The sequence below is a fragment of the Lepidochelys kempii genome, chromosome 18 (genome assembly GCF_965140285.1).
Source record: "Lepidochelys kempii isolate rLepKem1 chromosome 18, rLepKem1.hap1, whole genome shotgun sequence".
Taxonomy (NCBI): domain Eukaryota; kingdom Metazoa; phylum Chordata; order Testudines; family Cheloniidae; genus Lepidochelys; species Lepidochelys kempii.
This window is the reverse complement of record NC_136397.1, coordinates 14,724,196-14,749,347: the sequence shown is the minus strand read 5'-3', so window position 1 is coordinate 14,749,347 and position 25,152 is coordinate 14,724,196. Positions and strand designations below refer to the sequence as shown.

Below are 25,152 nucleotides of genomic sequence, written 5' to 3'. Positions count from 1 at the left end.
GCCTTTTGAGCTCCCCTTTGACTTCTTTCAAGCAAAAGCTAGTGCTCTGCACCCTTGAGACTTGGCCACTCAAGCAAATGCCCCTGCACAGCTTTCAACATCTGCGACAAACGAGGCAGGGTTTTACAGACAACACAGCCCTGATCCCTCCCTGAAGCACTGTCCTGTGCTGAACGAGGCAGGGGTCCCATGGAAGAAACAGTACGTGATCGTGTAATTAACGACTACCATGAAGCATACACACAAGGGGGCCAAATTAAGGTTGCACAGCCAATCCTACGCTCCCCCTCCGAGTCCCATTCTCCCCCACACTCCTACCAGACCCAGTCACTGACCCTTCTTTCCAGCTCCTTGTGCAATTTGTTCCCCCCTGCACCCCGGGCCTCCAATCATCCCTGCCGTGCTCCCATTGCACCTGGCATTCTGTGCTCCTCATCCAATCCCAGTTGGCCCACCCCACCCCCTCCCTGGCTCCTTGTCCAAGTTCCACCCCTGCTTCCCCCACCTCCTCGTCAGACCCACCCCCCCTTCTGGTTCCCAGTCCTAGTCTCCTTGCTCGATCAGTCTCTGTCTCCTTGTACGATCTCATTTCCCTGTTCCCTGACTCTCATCCCTTCCTGGATGCCAGACCCAGTCTTATTACTCAACAATTCGCAGTCTTCCCCCTCACACCTCAGTGTCCTTCTTCCCTTCCCTCTCCCCAGCTTCCCGTCTCCCCTTCCCACCCAGTTCCTTGTCTTCTTCTACTCCTTCCTCTCCCCTCCTCCCCATCCAGCTCTTGTCTCACCTTGGCTAGGCAGTGTGAACGGAGGAAGTTCACGATGGCTCCTGTAGGCAGGGCTGGAGCCCAGCCAGTCTGGTCAGCACAAGGAGCTGTGAGGCTCAGTGAGGGTGAAATCTGCTGTGATTTTGCTGGTTAGTTTGTAAGAAGTCTCCCCACGCATGAGCTGAGATTTTCAAAGGCTCAGAACTTGGCCTCACTGGCCCCATGGCCACCCCTTCACTGCATTTCAAGTCTCTTCTGCAAAACATGGGGACACTGGAACATCTCAGGAAAAAGGGCACCAGAATTTTTTTTTAAAAAATGTTGAGCAACGTCTCGCCCCTCTCCCCCCCACCTCATTCTTGGCAATGGCTAAATCATGTTGACTGAAACTCACAAACCAACCCGAGGCAGACACACGGCATGGAAAATTTCAACCCCAGTGGTTAAAGCGTGGCAAAGTTATAAAGCAACCAAAACCAGACACTTAAAAGGGAAGTGCTGTGCACCCTTGATAACAGGCGATGCTGCCTTTAATTTTATACCAAGAGAGCAGTGGACATTCCAAGTGACATCAACCAACCCACACACACACAGCTCAGCAGGTTGCTCCCCATGCTGGTCAGAGCTTGATATCCGAGTAAAAACAATCGGGAAGAGCAACATCTACAATTGGCATGGAAGACTTGTGCTTAGTCACCCTGCACATGCCTTAGACAATCATTTGTTAAATTACAGACACACTGCGAACTTGTAAAACACTGTCACACAATCTCTCTCCTCCCCCAACCCAGGCTGGAGAGGTGTTGGCAGACCAATCTGTGCCGTTATCACACACTGAATAACAACATCTCCATAAAAAAAAAATGCACCAGAAGGAGACCGCTGTCCATACAGAGACAGGAATCCGGTGAGGACTTTGTTAAAAAGACAAAGGTTTTGGAAGTGCACCAGGAAAGGATAGTTGAGGATCTGTAAACAGGATGTGTTCTAAAAGGGATGGCATCTCCTAAAGCCCAAGCTGTGATTTTAAAAACCACGGTGGGAGAAGGGGAGCATTAATAAAAACAGACAGTGCCTTGGAAGGAGGAAAATCTGGATTTAGGATTTGTGCAGCAAAATGTGTCCATATGTTCATGCTGTCCCCTTCAGGGGCTGTTCTCGCTGGATGGCCGGGTTGATACACTCACCCACTTACCTACCCTCAGTACCAAACTGTCCACAGAGCCATGATTTAGTCAAGCGGCCACCCAAGCTCATTCACATCCCAAATCCAGAAGGAAGATGAGCTGCTGTGACACCGAAAAAGGAGCAAAACATCCAAGACACATCCCCACCCCAAGGAGAACCAAGAAAGACTTTGCCAAGTTATTGTCCCTCATCCACCATCTGAAGCATAGAAGAGCAGGAGCCCCCTTGAAGGCCTCATGAAACAGGTGATAAATTGATCACACATCCAAGGTGCTTCCCCTCAGAAAATGCTGGAGTTTTCAGAACGTTGTGGATTTTCCCCCACTCCAGCCGCACGGTGAGAAATCCTCTTAGTAAAATAGAAAATCAGAACCCAGGAACCATTTGTAAACTTCTGCAGAAGGGGCATGGGTATGAGACTGGAAGTTAAAGTGTGACCCGGTAGCACATTCCCGGAAATCTTGAGACAAGAGCTAAGGCAGCTGGCATCTGAATTCCATGGAGCGAGTTTTCCATAAAGACGCTCTCAGTCGTTGCCTGCACGTTAATTGTTCAAGTGGGAGTTCCTTTTCCTCATGCCTCTAGCTCCCTCTATAGGCACTTGGTGGTAATTCAGTTACCTGTTCAAAACAAAAGCAAACAGGTTAAGATCTAGGACAGGGGTGGGCAAACGTTTTGGCCCGAGGGCCACATCGGGGTTGCAAAACTGTATGGAGGGCCGGGTAGGGAAGGCTGTGTCTCCACAAACAGACTGGCCCACAGCCTCCCTAAGTAATTTGTTCCAGTGCTTAACTACCCTGACAGTTAAGTTTCTCCTAATGCCTAAACTAAATTTCCCTTGCTGCAATTTAAGCCCATTGCTTCCTGTTCTGTCCTCACTGGATAAGGAGAACAATTTGTCACCCTCCTCTTATAACAACCTTTTATGTACTTGAAGACTTATCTCTCTCCCCCGCTCCCCTCCCCTCCCCTCCCCGGCCGCCTTCTCTTCTCCAGACTAACCAAACCCAGCTTTTTTTTCAATCTTCCTTTGGAGTTATATGGAAAGAGGAATTGAGAGAGAAGGTGGTTTTGCTGCATTTAAAAAAAGTATCTTGGTGACTATCAGAATTCTTATTTCCTCTTCTGAGAGCAGCTTCAAAAGATTCAAATGAAGCAAGGGTTTAATTTCAGTTTTAATGCCTAGTCTCTCCCCCTCTATAAGAAAGGAAACTGTAGTTGCCATTAATCAAGTCACGTGCAATGTTCACGGTTGGCAACATGAGGTTTAGGTACTGGGCTGGTTACTTGCTCGTTATCAAGGTAATAGATGCTTCTGTTTGCAGGACAGAGCTCTAAGGATCTGTCTACGCTGCAATCAGAGGTGTGACTGCAGCAGGTACAGACTTACCTGAGCTAGCTTTGATCTAGTCAACTCGACTAACACTAGTAGTGAAGTCATGGCACCCAGAGCTAGCTGCTTGAGCATAACCCTGCCCGGGACCCTGGGTATATACTCTGGCACCTAGCCCATGCCACTCTTGTTATTCCAGCTAGCTAGATCAAAGCTATTGCAGGTAAGTCTGTTCATGCTGCAGTCACACCTCCCAGCTGCTGTGCATACATACACTGTGAATAGAGTTACCACCTGGCTCGTATTTGACTGGCCGGGCCGGTTTCTTTTTTATGGATTTGCCCGTTGCCAGAAAAATAATTTAATCTGCTGGGGTTTTTATTTTTTTACATAGGTCTAAACATTTGCCTCATCATCCCACTACCCTGGGATATCGAACGTCAACAGTTTTTGTGCTCAGCTGAAGATGCTGCAGTGTTCCCACTTTTGCAGTTTAGAAATAACAGATGCAAACGGCTGAAAATACAGCAGCTGTCTGCCCACCAACACGCAAGCACACTGCGCGGGTGTGTGAGAAGGTTTGAGTCACGAGAGAACACGGGTGAGGTTATCTATATGTGTTCTCTCTCTAGATCAGTGGTCTCCAAACTTTTTGGATCGCGCACCCCCAGGGCCAACTGCTGCCGGTGGGCCGCCGAAGACGGAGCAGGAAGAAAGCTGAGCTGCCGCCGAAGACAGAGCGGGAAGAGAGCCGAGCTGCCGCCGCCGGGCTGCCGAAGAATCAAAGGTCCAGGAGTGCTGTTGCCGCCGGTGCTCCTCCTGCCGCACACCCCCAGGGATGGTCTTGCGCACCCCCTGGGGTGCGCGCTCCCCACTTTGGAGACCACTGCTCTAGATACTATAAATAGCTGTTGAAGGGGCCGGGGTTGCAAAGTTGCCTTGTGGTTGGGGTTGCAGTAGGCTTGTCTTGGGTGGGAGGGGTGCTGGTTTTTTTGCATTTCAAAGGTGGGAACCCTATCTAAAAGTGATCTGCCCATAATACTTACATGAATGCACCTTCCCCATGCTTTACGAATATTAACCGAGTCAGCCGCTCAACACCCTGGTGACGTAGCAAGAACGACTGTAAGCTCATTGGAGCACGGCCTTTGCCTTCCTATATGTCTATGCAGCATGTGGCCCAACAGCATCCCCGCCCCCCCAGCAGGAAGTTGAGGCATTACTGGGATACAGAATAATACCGTCGCCAATCTCCCACGTGCACTTCGTTTAAAGATTTTACGCCAAGCCACACCCTAATTCATCCTCCCAGCCAGGATTAGACCTTGGGTGGTCGCTAGATCATTTGACCGCCATGTGCTCAGGTCTAATATTAGTTACACTAATGAGAGCTGTCTCTGAACAGCTGTGTGCATGGAGCAACGGGAGTTGGGCTGCTGCCCTCTGCCCCTTCCCCACCCCCCGACAGCTCATGTGTTGCTAATTTTCTGCAAAAGCTGATTACAAATAGTTTTTTTTAAAAACACATGTGGGTAGGAAGCAAAATCCTGCTCTGCTTTTCCAAGCCTTGCATTTGTATCAGGAGAGAACAAGGAGGAAAAACAGGTGGCAGGAGCTCACCCAAAGATATGTCATGTCCCTCCCTCGTGCGTAACACCCAGTGTTCACCAACCGCCATGCACCTCCAGCTGCTCACAGTGACTCTAGAAAGACCGCTGCCTTTTTCAGGTTCACCCCTCTGCACTAATGGTGGTGGGAGTGTACCCTGAAGGGCCAATACAGGTCAGGGAACGCTGCAAGGCTTGCAGCTACTTTTGCAGAGACTACCATGCGCAGGGAGCCACCTGGATCTGAGCAGATTAAACATGGCACCGTGGGACCTGTTGTCTCCATGGGCTGCAGCTCCATATTGAAGTCAGAGGGCTTTGCCAGAATCTGTTCCATCCAACACTGTGATATTCAGACTCCTACCACACAGCTCTCATCATATGGGCAAAGTCTTAGCACTCTCCCAGCTCTGCATTATGTTCCTGCTGGGCTACACCTCAAAATGGAAACAGGACTCTTAACATAGCCAGGCAGTTTGAGAAAGGATGGTCCAGGGATTAGGACACTAATTTATGACCTGGGAGACCAGGGCTCAAGTCCCTACTCTGCTACAGTCTTGAGTGACCTTGGGCAAGTCACTTAGCCTCTCTGTGCCTAATCTCCCTCTCTGTGAAGTGGGACTAATAGCACTGCCCTACTTCCCAACCTCACAAGGATAGTGTGCGGATAAATAGAATAAAGAGTGCACGGTACTCAGTTACTAAGGAAACGGGGGCCATATATGTACCACAGATAGGCAGGCAATGGCAGTAACCACAGATCCCTATCTATACTCGGCTGCATGCGTTGTCAATTGATATATGGGGGGACGTGATTGGGCGGCTAAAGGGTCAAGAGATACAGCTTCTATTCCCTCTGCACCACCAACTGCCTCTGTGCCTTGTTTCCCCATTTTCCATACTTCTCTGTCTGACAGAGGCCATGTGTGAATCAATTCACTGATGCTTGTAAAACACCCAGAGATGGACAGTTATCCTGCAGGAGTGCTGCAGAACCAGCCGCATTGGAATTCTCTTCTCTCGCTTTGGCAGCTGAATTCATCTCTCTTAATGAAGCTCGCTGTTGTTTTCCTCCTCTGCCTCCGGGCCACCCATGGCAATTACCCCGACTACAGGAACTCAGCTGTGCACAGGCAGCACTCACAGTTAAACCTTTACCAAGAACGACGGAATCTCACACTCAGACGTGGAGATTCAAGGCTCAGGTGCTTGCGAATTCGGCCTCCGTCTGTTCAGCCTGTGTGTTCATGGGGGGCTCGGCATCCTGGTAACCCCTCTCTAGCCTCTGCAAAGACTGACGCAAGCCTCCGTAGTGACCACAGCAAAGGGAAGAGAGCAGCCGGGTCCGGATCACACGGGTGCAGAGGACAAACATGATGCAGTTGGCGCCTCCCTGGAACGTGTTCCCAATTCCCTGCAAGGGCAGAAAGTGAAAATTAGCCCCAAGCAGTTGCAGGAGGTGTCTCTCCCCCATCCCAGAAGCAATCAGATGCTAAACTAGGCCAAGACAGTCACTGAACTGGCAGAGCAGAGGGTTATAGCCTTGAGAGGACGAGGGTCTGGGACATCATCCCTGCACCAAAAAGAAAACCAAGCCCCTAAGCAGTCAGGAAAGACAGACAACTCACCTGCATTTGGAAGGGAATATCCCCACAGTCACTGTCCCTCCAAAGCCATCACCCACTTTAGGAGGGCAAAGACAACCTGTGCTCTGGGCCCACCCTAAGAGAGGCCAGGACATAGGGCTATGGAGAAATGGTGGGGAAGAGTCAGAAAACAGAGGGAGAGAAAAAGACACTGGGGAGGAGAGACCAGGAAAGAGCAGAGGCAGGGAGAGAAAAAGAGGAAAAAAGGTTGAGACAGTAAAGTAAACAGGAATGTTTAATAAAAGAGTGAGAGCTGGTCAGATACCCAGACATGAAAGATGAGTCAAGAGATGGAGAGGAAAAAAAGAGAGGGGGGATAGAAAGAGACCGGGGATAGGAAAATTAAGGCCATTCCATTTCACAAGACCCTTGCTTTACAGAACGTGTCATATCTGTGTATTAATGGAGGGTCGGCTCAAACAACAGCAAAGCCATAAACCAAGCCAAAAATAGCCTGGCTTTGGAACTCCCTAAAGCCGAGTAGCAGCTCATGCAGGCAATATCTCAGATCCTCTTTCTGTTTGAAATGTGAGCACCTCCATCCAGCTCCTTGAATGCGAGACATTGGCACCCAGGAGAAGTTCAGCTCTATTCCGTTAGAACCAACAGTCCCATTCCGGGAGAGACGGTCACCGAGTTTCTAGCCTACGACATGGATCTCGCGCTGCATCCTTAGCAGCTGGGACAGGGGGAAAACACTTTTTGGCTGCAGTTTGCCCCTCTGGCCACTAGATGCTGCTGAAACGGCTGCTCCTGGGCAGGGCATTTTTTGATGCGGCAGCATTCGATTTTTAATCACGTTTGTTGGTTTTCCTCCCTCCATCCATTGGCAACAGGGCTCCCCAGGCATTAGCGCCAATCAGGAGTGGGGTCTATGTGACTTATAAAGGGATTAGCAAAAATATCCGCCACGAAGCTGCTCCACCACAGGCATAAAAAAAGGCTTTGCTGATCCATAGCAACGTTGAGACACGTTCCGCAGAACCACACAAGTCTGGAATGTTACGTTAGAGGGAGGAAATATTGTTCAGGACAGCACTGCCCAAAATTGTGGGAGCTGAACTCCCCACCTGTCAGGAAAATCAATCACGTCCATCCTCTGCAACTCTGCTGTGTTGCTCGACAGCTACCCGTCTTAATGGATTCATTTTCCAAGCCCTGCCCATCCATGGGGACATTGCCCTCACTTTGAGAAACACTGGACTATCTTGTATAGATCTTCAGAATATGACCCTTCCTCTCCTTTCTTCCCTGCTTTGATGAGCAGTGGACTAGTTAACCATTTTGAGATTTAAAGTATGTCATCCTGGCCCTCTGAACAGAATGGGGCAGCCCACATCTCTGAGCTATTGTTTCAGGCTCTCTGCAAACATAGGCAGACATCTGCTGCATCGGTTATACCCGGGTCACATTTTGAAGGAAGATTTTTAAAAAGGAAAGCAGAGGTGCATCTGTGCCCCCTGACTAGCTCTCCCCGACGGATCACCCCCCGCTTTAGGAAATGCTGGTTTAGGATAATGAGTCACAGCGTGGTCTATTTCAGAGAAAGAAACGGACATCTGCCCCGCACCCCAGGTGCCTTTGTAAAAAGGAACTGGGAGAATCACACACTAACCCTTTCTTTGTACACTCTCGTGCTTATAGAAAATTATATGGCTTGTGCACAGCAGTCAGTGAGAACAAGAGAAAAGCCTCAATTGGAGTAGTGTGTCCAATTCTGGGCCCCACACTTTGGGAAAGATCTGTACAAACTGGAGAGTATTCAGAGGAGAGCAACAACAACAAAAAAATGATAAAAGATTTAGAAAATCTGACCTATTAGGAAAAGTTACAAAAACTGGGCAGGGTTAGTGTTGAGAAAAGGAGACAGAGGAGGGATATGATAACAGTCTTTGAATATGTTAAAGGCTGCTATAAAGAAGACTGTGATCAATTGTTCTCAGTGCTCACTGAAGGTAGGACAAGTAGTAATGAGCTTAATCAGTAGCCAGGAGATTTAGGTTAGATATTGGGAAAAAATTTCTGAACTATAAGAGTAGGAAGCTTATTCCAGAGCTTAACATGGGAGCTTGTGGAATCCCCTCTGTTGAGGGGTTTTAAAGATAGGTTGGACACAAGCTTGCCAGGGATGGTCTAGTTTTGTTTGGTCCTGCCAGAGAGCAGGGGGCTGAACTTCTCGAGGTCCCATCCCAGCCCTACATTTCTATGATTCTATGATCTTGGTCCAGCATGAAGTCTTTGCTTGTGGCACACACAAATCATGCAGGCCGTTCTCTAAGTCCCTGCACTGTTACATCTAGCCCTGAAAATGGTAGGGACCAAGAACTGCATGTCTCAGACATGGGCAAGCCCATCACTTCTCACCCGCCCCATCTCCCATATGGACCTGTCAGGGGAGTGCAGTGACCAGCAGGTACTTACATGCAGGACCACCAGGACTGGATTTTGCACGGCAGGGGAGCTGCAGAGGGTCAGGATGAATCGGATAGTGCTCCAGATGCGGAGGAAGATGAAAATGAGAGGGATGAGGATCAATTTCTTATCTGCTATGGAAGTCCTGGGCTGAAAGGCAGGAGCCCTGGCTAGTATGGGGCGATATTCAGAGAGTGCCGCATGCTTCGAAGGAAAGAAAAAATGAAAGACTCTGAAGTTCCAATACTAGGTTATTGCAAATGCTCACGCTGGTGGCTTCTTGCCAAAGACAATTAACCCTTTGCATTCTGCCCACTGCTACACCCTCAGCCAAAGGAATGCCCCAGCCGGACAGAGACTGCCCAGGTTGGACTCCAGCCTAGCTGTTCTCTCTGTTCTTTGGAACACAGATTTTGGGCCAAATTCCAAGAGGGCCACCCAGATGTAAAGGAGGGCAGAATGGGACACCTCAACTTTTTCAGTATTCTACGTGAGCACCACGTACACCTAGGTTGCTATATAATTAAGAACAATCACAGCTATAGCAACGTAAACATCAGTAATGCGTTACAAAATAGGTTCACGGATTGTTGAGAAACCTGGGGACCATTCCTGGCTCTGCCACTGTGTTGCTGCATGGCCTTTGGCAAGTCACTTAATCTGTACGTGCCTGTGAAATAGGGGTAATCTCAGCCTGCTTTTATAAAACCAAGATCCACAGATAAAAAACAACTATAAAGAGCAAAGTATTAATTATTATTGCTTCTGTGGTCTCCAGAGGACTAACCGTCTATTCAGGTATTTGCATAACCACACCACTGTAGTATCCATGCGCTTATGTGTGTGAGGCAGGGAAGGATTATCCCCATTTTACAGAGCGGGAAATCAAGAGATTAAGGGCCAGATTCTCAGCTGGTGAAATGAGCAGAAAGCCACTGAACTGACACCTCTCAAAACCCATCACAGGTGTCCCGCTGAAAACTCCTCCTCCCTCTCACATGTGTTGCATAGCGTATAAAATTTTATACCCTTCCCTTCCCCCAACCCCCATTCCTCCTGCTCCTCCCACTGCTAGCAGTCCTGCCAGCAAAAGGCCATTGCCCCAGAAAAGCTCGGTGCAATCACACACAGATGGACCTCACAGGGCAGCTGGGAGTTAGACCCCCTCCAAGGGCCATCAGTAAAGCCCCAGCCATTTCTATAGGGGTACAAGACTCTCTCGGGAAAGAATACAACCTGCCAGCATTCTGCATTCCTGTCCTAACACAGCTGCTCTCACAATCACAAGAGAGCACATGTCGCAAACCCACGCTGGCTTATAAGGCACTCCAAAACCAGCACTGACTAAACAAGCTGCCGCAGCAGGGAGGGAAGGTTATTTATCGCTGTTCCTTGGAAGTGGCAGACCGCCCCCCCGGGGCTGGAGGAGAGCTGTGAGACCGCAGTCCTTGGGCTATCAGGCTCAGCACAGTTCCAAGCTACAGGGGAAAGCTCAGGAGAAGGGAGAAAAGCTGCAGTCCAGATGGCCCAGCATGCTGCTGCCTCTAGCCCTCGGAAACCAATTACAAGAATCGGCTTTGACAACCGCTTGTGTTCAGCTCCCTTCCTGCAGAGCAATCAGAGCCCGGGGCACATGAGGGAGAGGACAGTGCCTGAAAGTCTCTGGCACAGAACAGACGGGTGGGGAAAGGGGCAGATTGGATTTCCAGACAGTCACACTGTCGTCTTTGATAGAACACAGAGTCCCAGCTAGTTCAGAGATGGGCAACAGGTGATAAACAGCCATGAATCTTCTCAGACTCCTCTTCCTAGACCTCCAGGCACTGAGGATATTCCCCAGTGTTTCCAATACAGACGTGACCAGGTGATGCCTGGTCTCATGGCAGGAAAACCAGCCATTCTTTGGGAGACGGCAAGCCAGGTTTCCTCATTAGAGTCGGGCGGGAGAAACATCCCACCTTCTGAATGTCTAGCCTAACCAATCCCTTAGCTGTCTGCTCTCTCTAATTATCACCCTGACAAGCACATGTGACTGGTGGCCAGAGGAAGATGACATTTTTAGGGTTGGCTTTTTTAAAATCCATAATTTAGGGGAAATATAGGAATTTGTCCTCTGGAGGTCCCTGTGTCCTGCCACTGTGGCATAGTTTAGGTTTATATTTCCACATTGCTCAAGTGCTAACCTGGCCCTCTGAGTTCTTATGCTCACCAGGATTTCATTTTTATTTGTTGTATACATTGAAAGATCTTTGGGGCAGGAGCTAAATTTTTTATTAGGTGTGTGTATCCAGTGCCTAGCACAAAGCAGCCTCTCAAGATCCTACAGCACTTTTTGCCAGGCTAAGGATGTTTTACACCGCCCCCCAGGGGGCAAATTCAGGCCTAGTGTAGGTGGATCAACTCCACTAAAGTGGCCTTCGATTACACTAGATCTGGATTTTGCCCCCAATGCCCTACTCCAATATTTACATTCTACCTTTTCACGTCCCCTACCCTTTACAGTTTTTAAATAGGTGCCAGGTTCATCTCATGCTAAGTCACTGGGTAGTGGTGCTGTGCACTGATGCTCCCCAGAGGTGGTTGCATTTCAGGGATGGGCGAAGCGGTTCCAATCTATGTAGTGGATAGCATGCCTTGAGAGCCTTAGTGATATCATAAGTCAGCCTTATATAAAGCAAAAGCAGCCAGGGTACCAACCGCTCTATTGATGTGCTTCTTGATGAGGATGTAAAGGACTGGTAGGATCACATATGCCAGCAGCTCCCACAACTTCCCTGTCAACAGCATCCACAGGACCCGATCTGCCGCTTGCAGGTTGACCCAGCACCAGCCCACAGAGACGTTTGATGCATCATAGCCAATCTTCTTCAGAGCGACAGCAGCCACTGTGATGGCAAATGGGACTCCCCAGCTGAGAAGAGAGAATGGGAGGGGGAAGAGGACACAGTTCAGTTCACCGTCACCACACAGTGAAGAACGGGGAACAGGTCACAGACAGTAAGCAAAACCCTCAGCACTGAGGACAGTGAAGTCTCCTTGGATAATCAGCTGGTGACTCCAGCACCTGGACAGCTGGGAAATCCAGTCAGCACGCATGGGAACCCCAAGGCGCAGTAAGGCACAATGCATGCCAACACCCTTCCCAATTTAATTCCATCTCAGGACCTGCACAACAGCTGGAGATGTCCCAATTAATCTATTCTCGGAGCTGGGCTCTTTCTACCCTGGAAGTTGTGTGAAAGAGACACGATGACATTTCATCCCTGCTTCCTCTTCCACTTCCTTATTTCCCCGACGTCAGACTGAAGCAGAGGTTTTGTGGTGGTTGTTTTTTTAAAAACAGGGTAACATGGCTTGCTCAGTTCCAGAGAGTACGGCTACAACAATTCCAACATCCTGGCATTTCCTCTTGTCACTAGAGACAATCACTGAGGTGACCTACGATTCCTCCAGTTCACACAGTCTAACGCGCAGCAGATCCTTGATCTGAAGGAAGGAAAATCCAAACACTGGGAAAAAAATAAGAGCAGGAAAAGAGAGAGACAACTAAATCCTCCAAATGGAACTCTATGGATGGTGGATCAGTTCTATTGATTTCTCACCTGCATTTATTAGGCCCACAGCACTGTAGTATTTAGGAAACTTTCATGCAACTTTAAAAGAACACAGTACTTTGACACAACAGGGGATGGATGCACTCCTTCCTACAGCTGACTAGTTAGGTTCACCCCTCTCTTCTCCTAAAATTTAGCCAACCATTGAGATTTCTCATCAACCATTCTTGAGGCAGGATTTGCATGACTGGAGAGGAGCTAAGCTCTGCAGGAATACGTGATCCAGCAAGAAGCCCAGGCATCACAAAAGCCCTATTGTGAACTAGTTTATACGTGAACAGAATACAGTCCTGTTCAAAGGCAGGCTCTGCCACTATCAATGCCATCATAATATAGACTCACCTGTGCCTGACAGACCATGCAGTGAAGCCATCTTTCAGGGGCCCTGATCTCAAGTTCTGTATGCACAGTGAAAACAGGAGTTTTGCCTACATGACAAATACAGGATCAGGCTCCAGCTAAGTGACTTGGACAGATACTTCTTTCTCCCAGGTTCTCTCAGCAGGCAGGATACACACAACTTCCCCACTGGGGAGAGGATGATAGAAAGAAAAGCCATGGGTGATAGATTCTAGACATGTTGCTTATTGACCTACAGGAAGGTACCATTGAGATGCACATGGCATAAGAATCCTCTCCACAGTTTCAAGGATTTAAGCAAACAGTAGGTCTAATCATGTTGCTTTGAATCCTGTGCAATCATTTCCACCAGTACAAGATGCTACCAAAACAGAAGGGCAGCATTTTAGATTTATTTTGTCAGTGCAAGGTAAGATCACCAAGCAGCCAAAGCTGCAGCTGCCATGCAACCAAAGAACAACGGGGGCTTGGACAAGAAAAGTCTTCATTTTTCTATTGCTCTGAATTTGTAGCATTGGCCACATGGCATCAGTTTGCAGCACCAATTCCCCATCCTACTCTGACAGGAGCGTATAAACACTCAGACAGGTCACTCAGAGAGACCTATCATTTCCTACCACCACCGCAGGTGACCAGCAATATAATCTTTCATCCTTTTTCTCTCTGCCAGCCCAAACTCTTTTCTTGGCACTTCGCTGCCAAACTGCAGTCATGTGTAGTAATCCTCTCCATTCTTCTCACTGAAACACGCAAGCACCTGGACTTGTGTGTACAAAAATCTATTACAGTTGGAACACGCTACGGAGTCAGCTGATTCAAGAGCAAATCAGCTGGAGCCCAGTTTTCAAACATGGGCAATGACACTGGGCACCTAAATCTTGCATGTAGACATCTAATTGGCACTTAAACGTAAGTGCCAATTGGTCAAGTAAAGGCATCAATATCCTACTTCTTCTTTGGGCAACTACTTTGGAAAATTGCCACATGGTAGCTACTTTGGGAAGGAGGAGTTGGTTTTGGAGGAGGCAGAATGTGTAAGTGTCTTTTTAGGTGGGTAAATACAAGCATTGGTGGCAAATACAGGAATTTATGAGAGAGCATAAGCATATGAGCCTGATGTACACAGTTCAGACCAAGAGAGGAAATCCCCAAAGTGTCAGGATGTTCAGAGCCAGTGTGTTGTTTCAGGACCATCTCTAGTAGATAACCGCAGCCAAAAACAGAAGGGAAATGAAGTCATGAGACACCTTGGGCAGCCCACAAAAATCCATAAATGAGAACCACAGGAATTCACAGACACAAGCATAAAATGTTCCCCCCGACCCCAACTCCCACCCAGTATCTTAAAGTGCAGAGGACAAGCCTAGCCCCTGATCCAACTAGCTGTGAATCTCTCCATTGCTACAATGCCAGCCCACATTTACTTGGAAACAAAATCTGTCCCTTCCATATTATTCCACTCTGCAAGGCCTGGGGAGGTGGCAGTAGACATGATCCTCAAGAGGTGAAAAAAGTAGCCTGACAGCGACAAAAGCCCAGAATAAACACCCCTCCAGATGTCAAGAAAACAAGGCAAATGTCCTATTTCCTTAGTCATCTTTCTAGGTTCTTAATCCTACTAGCAGCTGATCCTGAGCAGCTACGCCCAGTGAAGGATCTATGGGAGGACAGTGCTCTTAAAATCAATTCCAGATCCCTTGTCCTTTCTAACCAGCCAGTCTACGTTTTTTCCAAGCCTAGTATACTGCTGTAGGCGGGTGGGGTTGGGGGGGAATAACTACCACACATAATTAATACACAGAAAGCAAGCAGTGCCCGCAACATATAGAGAGTTTTCTATGGTGCTTATCACAGTAGTAGCTGAGTGCTTGACAAATATTAATGAATTTATCTTCACTACGCCCATGTGTTGTATGCCCATTTTACAGATGGGAAACTGAAGCACAGAGAGATTAAGTGATTTGCCCAAGGTCACAGGGGGTCTGTGGCAGAGCTGAAAACTGAATCTAGATCTCCTCAGTCTCAAGCCCAGGACCTTAACCACAAAACCATCCACACTTTCTCTCTTCAGGTCTAACATCAATCAATCAATCATGGTATGGTGTGCTTGGAGCTGGGGTTTGGGCTCAGCACATTATCTCCCGTAAACATCAAAATGAGAATTTGCCACAGTTGGCGATCCCTCAGAGTTCAAGGATGATGGTCTTCTATAAAACGACAGCCCTTTATTGCTGGTGGATCCGCAGATCTTCTCACAGTTGGGGCAGACATTTCCCAAGGGAAGGGGCCAATCTGGACGGAAGGTACCAGTGCGTGATTTCTTTAAACATGGAGATACTGTTGCAAACCAGTGTCCACGTGGTGCTTGGCAGGAGGAGGATCATAATCCAATGGCAAGGAAACCACCATGATTGGAGACCTTCATCCTACTGCAACCTTCATCCACCTTCACAGCCATTGAGAGAAATGGTCTCTTCATCTGCCTGTTCTGATGTTGAGGACTTGGGGGGGGCGGGTAGGGGGAGGAGGGGAGATCGCTGTTCATCTGGAACATCACCTTCAACTTTGCCACCTTGGGTGACCCTGCCAGGAGTGCGAGACCCCTGAGGGAACTGCTCTTAGCATCATGGGCACACTCAAGCCACTCCACCACACCAAGGTTGCCATCCACTGGGGCAGTACAATGCAAACAGCAGAAGCAGATAACCAGACTTCAGATGTTTCAGAAAGAGATTCAGGCAGCTGTAAGCACTAATAGAGCTGGTCCAATGCTGCCCTTTGAAAATACTTCTGCAGAAAGACGTTCCACATGGAGGAATCCCCCCGTGCATTGGCTTTTCAGAAGTATTCAGACCACTGCTGAGTGTTTGTGAAAATGTCTGTTGAATCCCAGAAGTTTCATACATCTTGGCATGAATGATCACTTGCCTGAAAATTATTGCCAGAGCTTGTGTTGTTTGCGATTTTATCATTCTCCAATTTTATAACATTTACTCATCCAGTCAGGAGGCAAAAAATTTATACCATGTCCATGTGACGGAGATGGCCTATCATACTCCATGAATATGGAGAGAGAACGGTTCACAAATCACCCCATAGGCTGAAGAGTTGTTTATTCAAAGCAGTCAGCAAATATTTCTTCAGATATCAGGATTGATTTGTGAACAGGAAAAATAAAAAATAAAAATAAAATTCCTGATTGTTATTCAGAACTAATAACTACCCCAGCTCTGACTGCAAATGGGGTTTGATATTTTTCCATACTATTCAGCTTCCCGGCTATTCAACAGTAAATGAACAACAGAGGTCAGAGCAAGACAGGTGCCTACTGGTGTGAAATCAGAAAACTGGGAAGCACTGGCAGTTTCTAAGCATGGAAAATTTCGGTTTGGGACACTAAGCGATGTTCTGAATTGGGCCTTTTAGTCACAGTGCTGGAGGTGCAGCGGCACCCTCGGCCTTGAAGTGGTTTCCATCATATACAGGGTGTACAGGTCAGTGGCTCTCAGCCCCCCCCACTATAAAAATTGTTCCAGCCCCCCTGCTTTTAGAGCTGCTACAGCCATGCACGTCCATGCCAGGATTAGCTCCCAACTGCTTAGCCAAGAAGATCACAGAGGCACGCATTCTGGAATGGTTTATTCCTAGGCTACCAGGGCACTCCTTAGCACATACATTTGAAGATATTTTGCTGTTGGCCACAGGACACACCCAAGGTGCATACCAACAGCACAGTAACAAAGGGAGCAGAACTGAATTTTATTCCTGGCTTGGGTTACTCCCTCTCTCCTCCCCCTTTTGGGGAAACAGTCTCTTAGGCCCCAGTCTTCAGAAGGGCTGAGCACTCAAAGTTGGGGTGCCTGGAACTTCTGAAAATACAGTATTTAATTTCTATATTCCTCAGTTTCCCCCATCCGTAAAATAGGGATAGCTGCGCTCCCCTACCTCACAGGGGCTGAGAGGATTCATTTATATTTGTAAAGCACTTGGAAGCGGTGCCTAGTGGTGAGATCAATAGACTAGAACCCGGGAGAAACTTGGTTCTATTCTCAGCTCTTTCACTGGCCTGCTGAGAGACTCTGGGTAAGTCACTTTTCCTCTGTGCCTCAGTGTCCCCATCTGTAAAATGGAGACAATGATACTGACCTCCTCAGTGAAGTGCTTTGAGAGGTACTGACGTAAAGCATCGTTGCAAGTTGGGTTGTTTTATTGGGACTCACAAAAGGCTGTTACACGTCTGATCAGTGAAGTGCCAACACCCGATTAGTATTGCCTTAGCGTGTAAATACACAGACACGTATGCAGCCACAAATGGTACTCAACTTGGTAACAGAAGGCGATGCTCTGATGACACACAAAGCAGATACACTCAGACTTAGAGAAATTAGCCCAGGAGAACTGTCCCCAGCTATTACTAGCTATCAAAGCAATGAACTAAGTATGGTTATTATTAGATAACTGCTAATATTAATACACACTAGGGTGCTTATTATTGCTGCAGGGCTCCTGCCACACCTACTGGATGAGGAGTTTGGGGTACAAGAAGCTCCCATCTCAGCTTTCCATTTCAGTTTCCTCACACACTCTCCTCCTCCCCACCCCCACCCCCAAAAAGTATCTGGGGTCAGGCTGTTTAATTGTTCTCCTTTTGACATATTTCATGCAGCGGTTTATATTCCTACAAGTCCTGGGAGGATTTGCAGCATGCTGCCTGTGCAAGAACGGCCGCGACCCGTTCAAGTGGTAGGATTTGTGCTGCCACAAAACCACAAGTGCATTTTCTTTTTTTTTCCTTTTTTTTTTGTGAGCAGAAATTTGCATCCTCAAAAAAGGGGGCTGGGCTTCTGGAAATAGGAGCCACGAGCTGCAGAGGGTTTTATCCAGAGATGCACCTTAACCAGAACCCAGAGCCAAACCTTTCCCCTAAACTTAGGGTTTGGGTCCTCACACCCTTGAACTTTGGGACTGGCAGGATCTGCACCCAAATCTTGCCACTCATGGCCCGCTTTCGTTTCACAGCATCCCAGACCATCACCCAATAGGGCTGCCAGACCTGGTGGTAGGTCCATCGGCTGCTGAAGTTCCAGAGTGCTTGTATAAACATACACAGTTTTAGGTTATGTAAGTGGGGGAGGCCAATACTTGGAGTTTGGTGCATGAGTCTCTTCAGGAGACCTTAAAAGTCAAGGTTCTCTCTGCTCTCCATGGACACTGAAGACTACCCAGCACTTTTTAATAAAATCAGTCATTTGCCCTGGTATCTTTGGCCCCCACCTCTACCGATACAACATGCTGTGTGCAGTGGCTGGCAAGCTGCTCCCCCCCGCACCTCAGAGGTGGTTGCATTTCATTTGTACTGCATGTATGTCATTGGTAAAATGCTTTGGGATCCTTTGGGAAGAAAATAAATATTTATATTCTATTCCTCTATCTACACGGGCTACTCAATACACTTTCTATTCCCACCAGCGTTGCTAGCTAGCAATAGCTGGGGACAACTATGAGGTCTCCTAGTCTAGTTACTCTAGATTTAGGAGTGGATCTGGTTTGAGTGTCATCAGAGCATCATCACCTTCTGTCACCAGGAGGAGCACCCTTCACGGATATGTGACTAAGGATTTACACGCTACAGCACTACCGTTCATGTGTTTCCACTGAACTTGACCTCACCTGTAATAAATAGCCTTTGGTGAGCTACCCTATAAAACCAAAGCAAGGTGCAACAGCTTCTTACCTGTTATCAGCAGCACTTAAGAGTTTATGGACAATCTCACCTTCATGAAAACATTTTGCCATCAGTACTTTCGCAGTAAGTTTAAGAGCCATTTCACTGAAATCTCAGATGGGTAATACAACAGTATTTTACATTTACACAGCCCTGTATTTGAAAGGATAACAAAGTGTGCTGCAGACATGTATGGATACATAGTCATACACACATGCTCTCTCTCTAATTGCTTAGCTCCCCAAAGGCATGCAGCCGCTTCTGGGTGGACAGCAGAAGCTGTTTAATAGCACACAACCGTACTACACAATTTTGGATAGGAAGCAAAGAAAATTGTGTCCAGTTGAGATTCTGTGGGCTATTCAGAGAACCAGAACATAATTAACTAACTTGGAATTTTGTGGCCAGGATACTGGGACTAACGCACATTCCAAATATTTAAGCAGACTCAAAATTAACTCCATCATCTTGAGGCCCAGCACAACAAAACTGAATGCGTATGATGGAGCTCCCCAGATTGGCTGCTAAAACGGAGCATGTGTTACTACTCAGTCAACAACCAAGAAACCAGTCTGGCAGATTCATCTAAGCAACAATCCTACTTCCTTAAGAGGAAAAATCTAGGGTAAACCATCCAGCACACATTCCGCCATCACAGGGGCACGTCAATTAAAAAAAAAAAGTCTCGGATTGATTAAATTGAACGTCAAAGAGAGAATTGCAACTCTTTTTTCCACCATAAGGCACAGGCAACCACAGGATAGCATTTGTCTTTTTAAAAATGTCAACCCTTTGACGGGTAATTTAACTATGATCAACCCCACTCCTGCCATGCACTCTTACAGACAGATAGCTGCCCATATGGAGTCTCTCTGAAATTAATGGGAATATGCACAATTGTGCACAAATGCACTGCAAGATCAGAGCCTTGGTGAGCTATCTACCATTAACCCCCTTTCACGCTTCAAGGATCCTAATGATTTTATCTTATCTTTAACTCCTAACCACAACATCTTCTCTTTATACAGCCCCCTCTGTCCCTCCATTCAATTTACTTTTCACCACATGCCCCAGTATCTAAACGTCACATGACGTTTGTGGCTATTCCAGATTTGACCTGTCCTGTTGGATAAGGGATTTTGGACAGTATACAAAAGACAATTCAGTCTGGGCAATAGGACTTTGGAGCCTTGAAAAATAACCAATCAGACAACATCCTTCCCAAGTTGCACTTTTATGGCCAAGTTTCAGAGTAACAGCCGTGTTAGTCTATATTCACAAAAAGAAAAGGAGTACTCCCATTTTTTCATGGTCTGTGTGTATAAAAACATCTTCTGTATTTTCCACAGTATGCATCTGATGAAGTGAGCTGTAGCTCACGAAAGCTTATGCTCAAATAAATTGGTTAGTCTCTAAGGTGCCACAAGTCCTCCTTTTCTTTTTATGGCCAAGTTCTCAAGTCACAATAAAGAAAACAAAGGAGGGAGGGGAAAGAGGAGAACAAGGTATTATGATGATGATAGGTAGGGCAGGGAACAAGTCCCCACTGGTGCAGCTGCTGCACTGGTTTTCTCTCCAACTTCTTGCAGATTTTTAAGGCTTGTAAAAATATTTCACAGGCTCTGCACAGCAGTGTGTCAGCAGAGTCATCTATGAATCATAGAATCACAGAACTGGAAGGGACCTTGAGAAGTCATCTAGTCAAGTCCCCTGCACTCAAGGCAGAATTAAGTATTATCTAGACCATCCCTGACAGGTGTTTGTCTAACCTGCTCTTAAAAATCCCCAGTGATGGAGATTCCACAACCTCCCTAGGCAATTTATTCCAGTGCTTAACCACTCTGACAGTTAGGAAGTTTTTCCTAATGTCCAACCTAAACCTCCCTTGCAGCAATTTAAGCCCATTGCTTCTTGTCCTATCCTCAGTGGTTAAGAACAATAATTTTTCTCCCTCCTCCTTGTAACAACCTTTTATTTACTTGAAAACTGTTATGTCCCCTCTCAGTCTTCTCTTCTCCAGACTAAAGAAACCCAATTTTTTCAATCTTCCCTCATAGGTCATGTTTTCTAGAACTTTAATCATTTTTGTTGCTCTTCTCTGGACTTTCTCCAATTTGTCCACCTCTTTCCTGAAATGTAGCACCCAGAACTGGACACAATATTCCAGTTGAGGCCTAATCAGTGTGGAGTAGAGCAGAAGAATTACTTCTTGTGTCTTGCTTACAATACTCCTGCTAATACATCCCAGAATAATGTTGGCTTTTTTTGCAACTGTGTTACACTGTTGACTCATATTTAGCTTGTGATCCACTATGACCCCCAGATCCCTTTCCGCAATACTCCTTCCTAGGCAATCATTTCCCATTTTGTATGTGTGCAACTGATTATGAAGCAGAATCCAATAATAGGACTTCCATGTCAATTACTTGCCTTGTCCTTTGAACACAGCAAAGTTTGAGCCGAATGATACCCAGACATCTTGCTGACGCTTATTAGGACATAGAGAACATGGTGATTGATTTTGACTATATGGAGTGTGAAAATAAAACCCAACAAGGTTCACAAAGAGGGGAAGTTCAGCTTCTGAATCCTCCCTCCCAGTACCTAGTGGTGGCAAGGGACGTCTTGAATTCTTAGCAGGCTGCACAAACAATCAATCCATCCTTACAATTCCCCTCCCCTGCACCCTTGCTAGGTTGGGAAGTATTAAACTGATGGAGAAACTGAGGCACAGACCAGGGTCCCATATATCCCTGATAGAGACAGGAAAAGAACAAATGGATCAGATTCCGCGGAGACTCATTCATTCTTATCAAGTTTGATGGGATGCAAGTCGGTGCAGAATTTGGCCCCATGGATCTTGGCTCCTAATCCCATTCCCTAACCACTAGACCTGCCCTTCTCACTAGCAGTCCCTCTCTCCATAGTTTCCATACCCCCACCCCACCACCTTCTTTTTATTTGAAGACAAAATGAAAGCACCCCACCATCCTGTAACATACAATAGCAAAGATCATGTAAGTCACACGCTATACTCACTGAGCTATCAAGCTGCTTTTGCAAGCTCTCTGACTTCCACTCAAGCAGATGTTGCTCTAGCTCCTAATTATCGTCTGAGTGTAAGAATCCAGTTTTCTTCTCTACTTAACACTTAGACTTGCTTGATGTTTTCCCTGGCCTATCTTTTAGACCGGCACAACAAAGTCATTCAATCATCTCCAAAATAATGCTGTTTGTAAGTATGAGATGATGGAAGCATTTGACAAAGAAAAAGACCCCCAAATCCACTATTTGGCTTGCCCTGGAGGGTTTTTTAAAACTATATCCTTTTCCATGTAATTTATTATAAAAACCTGGCAGCCCAGAGCACCAAAGGATCACTGTCAGGCTGAGCTTGGAGGTGGCACATGATTACACAAGCTCGGATTGCATAATGAAGGCTTTTATTAAACATGATGTGGAAAATCAGCGAGCTAAATAGTAAACACTCAGGCGCAAGTTAAACCGTGAGCTATTTTGTCTTGCTTTCCTTCAGATATGCCAAACAGCCTTCAGACTGCTTTTCTAGCAGCCTCCTCACTTTCAAACTGCCATTCTCCTACAGTTACTGAATTACTGGTGCAGGGGAAGTATAGAGAGGTGGGGTGACCAAGGATCTAGGTAAACACACTCTAAATGAGGGACTTTGTCACTGGAGCAGAGGCACTAAATATCGCCTCCATGCTTTGGGTACATGTGGTATTCTAGTGGGACACTCTAGGAGAGAAAGTAAGAACTATGAGCCAGGATTCCTGGGTTCTTTCCTTGTCTCTGCCAGAGATCCACTGCATGACCATGAGCAAGTCATTTCATCCCTCCATGCCTCAGTTTCCTCATCTGGGTTTAATGAGAACTACCTCCCCAGGGCATTGAGACACTTAATTTGTTAATTACCTCAAAGCCCTGGCTTGAAAGGGGCTAAAGAAGGGCAAAGTAGCCTCAGGAGAGACCAGGTTGAGTCCCCAGCAGCTCATCACCACCAATCCCGGCAGCAGTGGGGAACACACAACAGCCATCCCTACCCACCAACCAGGACCATGGCACAGATGGGCACTAGGGGGGCTCCCGTCTAGAGGCTCTCAGCAGCACTTCTTGGCTGAAGTGGGCGCCTGGGATGAGGGTAACACCAGAACTCACCCACCTCATGACGTGGAAGAAGCAGAGCAGGCCAGTGCCCGTTGGTGTGCCCCTCACAATGGTGATGTACAGGTAGGAGGCAATGGCCATGGTCCAGAAGAAAGAGCTGGCGTTGGAGAAGGTGGACAGGGCACCCTGCAGCACGCAGTCCCACGAGGTCCTGTTGAAGTCCTGCAGCACCCCGTAGAAGTAGGATGCAGCCGAAAGGAGGTCGGCCAGGGAGAGGTACAGCAGGAGCTGCCGGGGACGGGTTCGGAGCTCCGGCCAAAGGGCATGGGTGAAGACCAGGAGGCTGGAGCCCAGGAAGGAGAGAACACAGGAGACCAGCACGATGACCCGCTCAGAGGGGTACACCTCCGTTGGGGGCATGGTCCCCATCAGCATGGTGGAGTGGGGCATAGGGGTGGCTGGTGGGGGAGAAGGGAAGAGAAGGGGATGTGGGTGTGGGGGGAAGGAAGGAAGGAAGGTAGGGGAGGTCAGCAGAAGGGGAAGGAAAGGCTGGAGGGCGAGAGAGGAGAGGAGGGAGAGCCCAGGGGAAGGGGGCCCGGCCCAGGGGGAGGCAGCTGACGAAGAAATGAAAGAGGAGCGAGCGGAGGGAGGGGACCAGGGGGCGGCGGAGCGAAGCGGCTCCCAGGGCCCGGCCGGCCGGGACGCGGCGGCTGCGGGAGGAAAGTTCTGCCGGGCTCCCAGCGCCGAGACTCAGCCCGGCCCCGGCCCGCGCCGCTCCTGTGAGCGCCTGGCTCCGGCTCCCCGCGGCCGGTGCGTGTCTCAGCCCTGCCCGGGCCACGCGTGCCTGCGCCGGCCACGGAATCCGCGTCCCTGCCGCTCGCTGGGTCCCTTCCCCGCTCTCCTCCAGCCCCGGGCTCCTTCCTTCTCCCGCCTCCAGCCCGCCCCGGGCTCCGCCCCGGGCTCCTTTGCTGGCGTGCAGCCACCCCTGGGGTGGAGCCCCACCGCTCCCTGAAGCCTGCACCGAGCTGCGGGTGTGAACAATTCTCCCCCCTCTGAGCGCTGTAAGTAAGCCGACCTAGCCCCCCGTGTAGACGTGGCTGGGTCAACAGGAGAGTTGGTCCATAGTTACTGCCACACCTAGGGAGGGGAATTACCCACATCAATGGGAAAATCCTTCCCTGAATGTAGGCAGTATCTACACTATGGTCCTACAGAGCCTCCTACCAGAGACATGGCCTAAGTGCACAGGACAGTATTGGGATGGCGGGTGAAAAGAGTTACACCGTCTAAATTGAAACGGCAAGGGAAAGGCTTAACAGGCAGCATCAGGTACTTGCTCAAGTTGGAATTTAGCCACCATGCGGAGGATAGTGCTGCAAAAAGGTGCCATGAGATCTTGAATCAATGGCCAACAGTGGTCTGGACCTTGGTTTTATGTCTCACCCAAAAGAGGGAACTTCCATTCTTGTGTGGATCGCTTATCAGTTTCCAAAAAGTACCTTGTTCCCAGCCTGAAAGTTAATTTTTATGGGTGGAGGGTTTCCACAAAATCCCTCCCACTGGCTTAGTTTAGATGGCAAGTGGCAACTGTTTAAACCACTTAAAGAAATGTTCAGATTTTTTTTATTTTTATTTTTTTGGAGTTCAGAACAGGTTCTTTGGAAAACTTCCCCGTTGCTGTCAACTCAGACCTTCCTGAGGGCATCGCCTTTGACATGAGTGAAGAAATCTGATTTACATATAAAGTGTTCAAAATAGTGTGGTGGGTCAGATTTGATCCTCCCCCCCCCCCCCCCCCCCCGTATTTTACAATGTTTGGACAAGCTTTAGCATTGTGCATTCAAATACATCCTAACCACCATCTCTTTGGCCAATCATTCCTCCCCAGCCCTACTGACTTACCATGTTGATTTGATACTGAGACAGACTTGGCAGTACATTAGGCACCATGGGGCACCAGCATTCTGAAACTGGCAGCCTAGCTCACAAGGACGGCGAGCTGTACGCTGCCCTTCCAATTCTACCTTAAAAGGTACGAAAAAGCTAGTGACCCCCCCTTCTCCATTGCTCTGTTGCCAATTTCAAACTGCATGTGCTTTATGAGTAGTCTTGGAGGATTCGATTTTTGTCAGTAAATGTCAGTTTCCCCATATACTCACAAACCCATGACAAATATTTCCATCAATAATAATCAACATTTACAGCTAGGCAAAGTAAGAAAAATGCTGGGTGAGCATTTCTTAGAGTTGGATTAAAAGATATTTTGACATGTTGTTGTCCACTTGTGATTTAAGGGTTATAGAGCTTTAGGGTTTTGAATTTCAATGTCTACTGTCATTTAATAATTATTGTCTCCCTTTCCCCCTCCCCAATTTC

At 47.8% G+C, this 25,152-nt stretch overlaps 1 protein-coding gene across 4 annotated transcripts; it reads right to left on the bottom strand.

Annotated features, from left to right (window-relative positions):
* Window positions 1-1,250: 1,250 nt before the first annotated feature.
* On the bottom strand, window positions 1,251-23,543 carry GPR157 (G protein-coupled receptor 157). Of its 4 annotated transcripts, none has more exons than XR_012155537.1 (5): window positions 22,832-23,543; window positions 11,650-11,863; window positions 8,962-9,156; window positions 6,039-6,308; window positions 1,251-2,574 (listed from the first exon to the last, which is right to left on the bottom strand). XR_012155537.1 is itself a non-coding variant. In XM_073316554.1 (5 exons), the coding sequence occupies exons 1-4, from the start codon at window positions 23,224-23,226 to the stop codon at window positions 6,096-6,098; spliced, it is 1,017 nt and encodes a 338-aa protein (XP_073172655.1). In that variant the 5' UTR covers window positions 23,227-23,543; the 3' UTR covers window positions 1,251-2,574; window positions 6,053-6,095. The 4 variants fall into 4 exon arrangements, 3 of the variants coding, with proteins under 3 accessions (XP_073172655.1, XP_073172656.1, XP_073172657.1); XM_073316554.1 differs by having other exon boundaries at window positions 6,053-6,308; XM_073316555.1 differs by having other exon boundaries at window positions 6,073-6,308.
* Between the last annotated feature and the right edge of the window lie 1,609 nt (window positions 23,544-25,152).

What these genes read in the sequence shown, in the direction of transcription:
- GPR157 (XM_073316554.1), bottom strand. Translation starts at nt 23,226, where the DNA reads ATGCCCCACTCCACCATGCTGATGGGGACCATGCCCCCAACGGAGGTG. An exon ending in AGAAGCACATCAATAGAGCG is followed by an intron (nt 9,157 to 11,649) that starts GTTGGTACCCTG and finishes TTTCCTTCGAAG; the next exon opens with CATGCGGCACTCTCTGAATA. An exon ending in CAGTCCTGGTGGTCCTGCAT is followed by an intron (nt 6,309 to 8,961) that starts GTAAGTACCTGC and finishes CTGCCCTTGCAG; the next exon opens with GGAATTGGGAACACGTTCCA.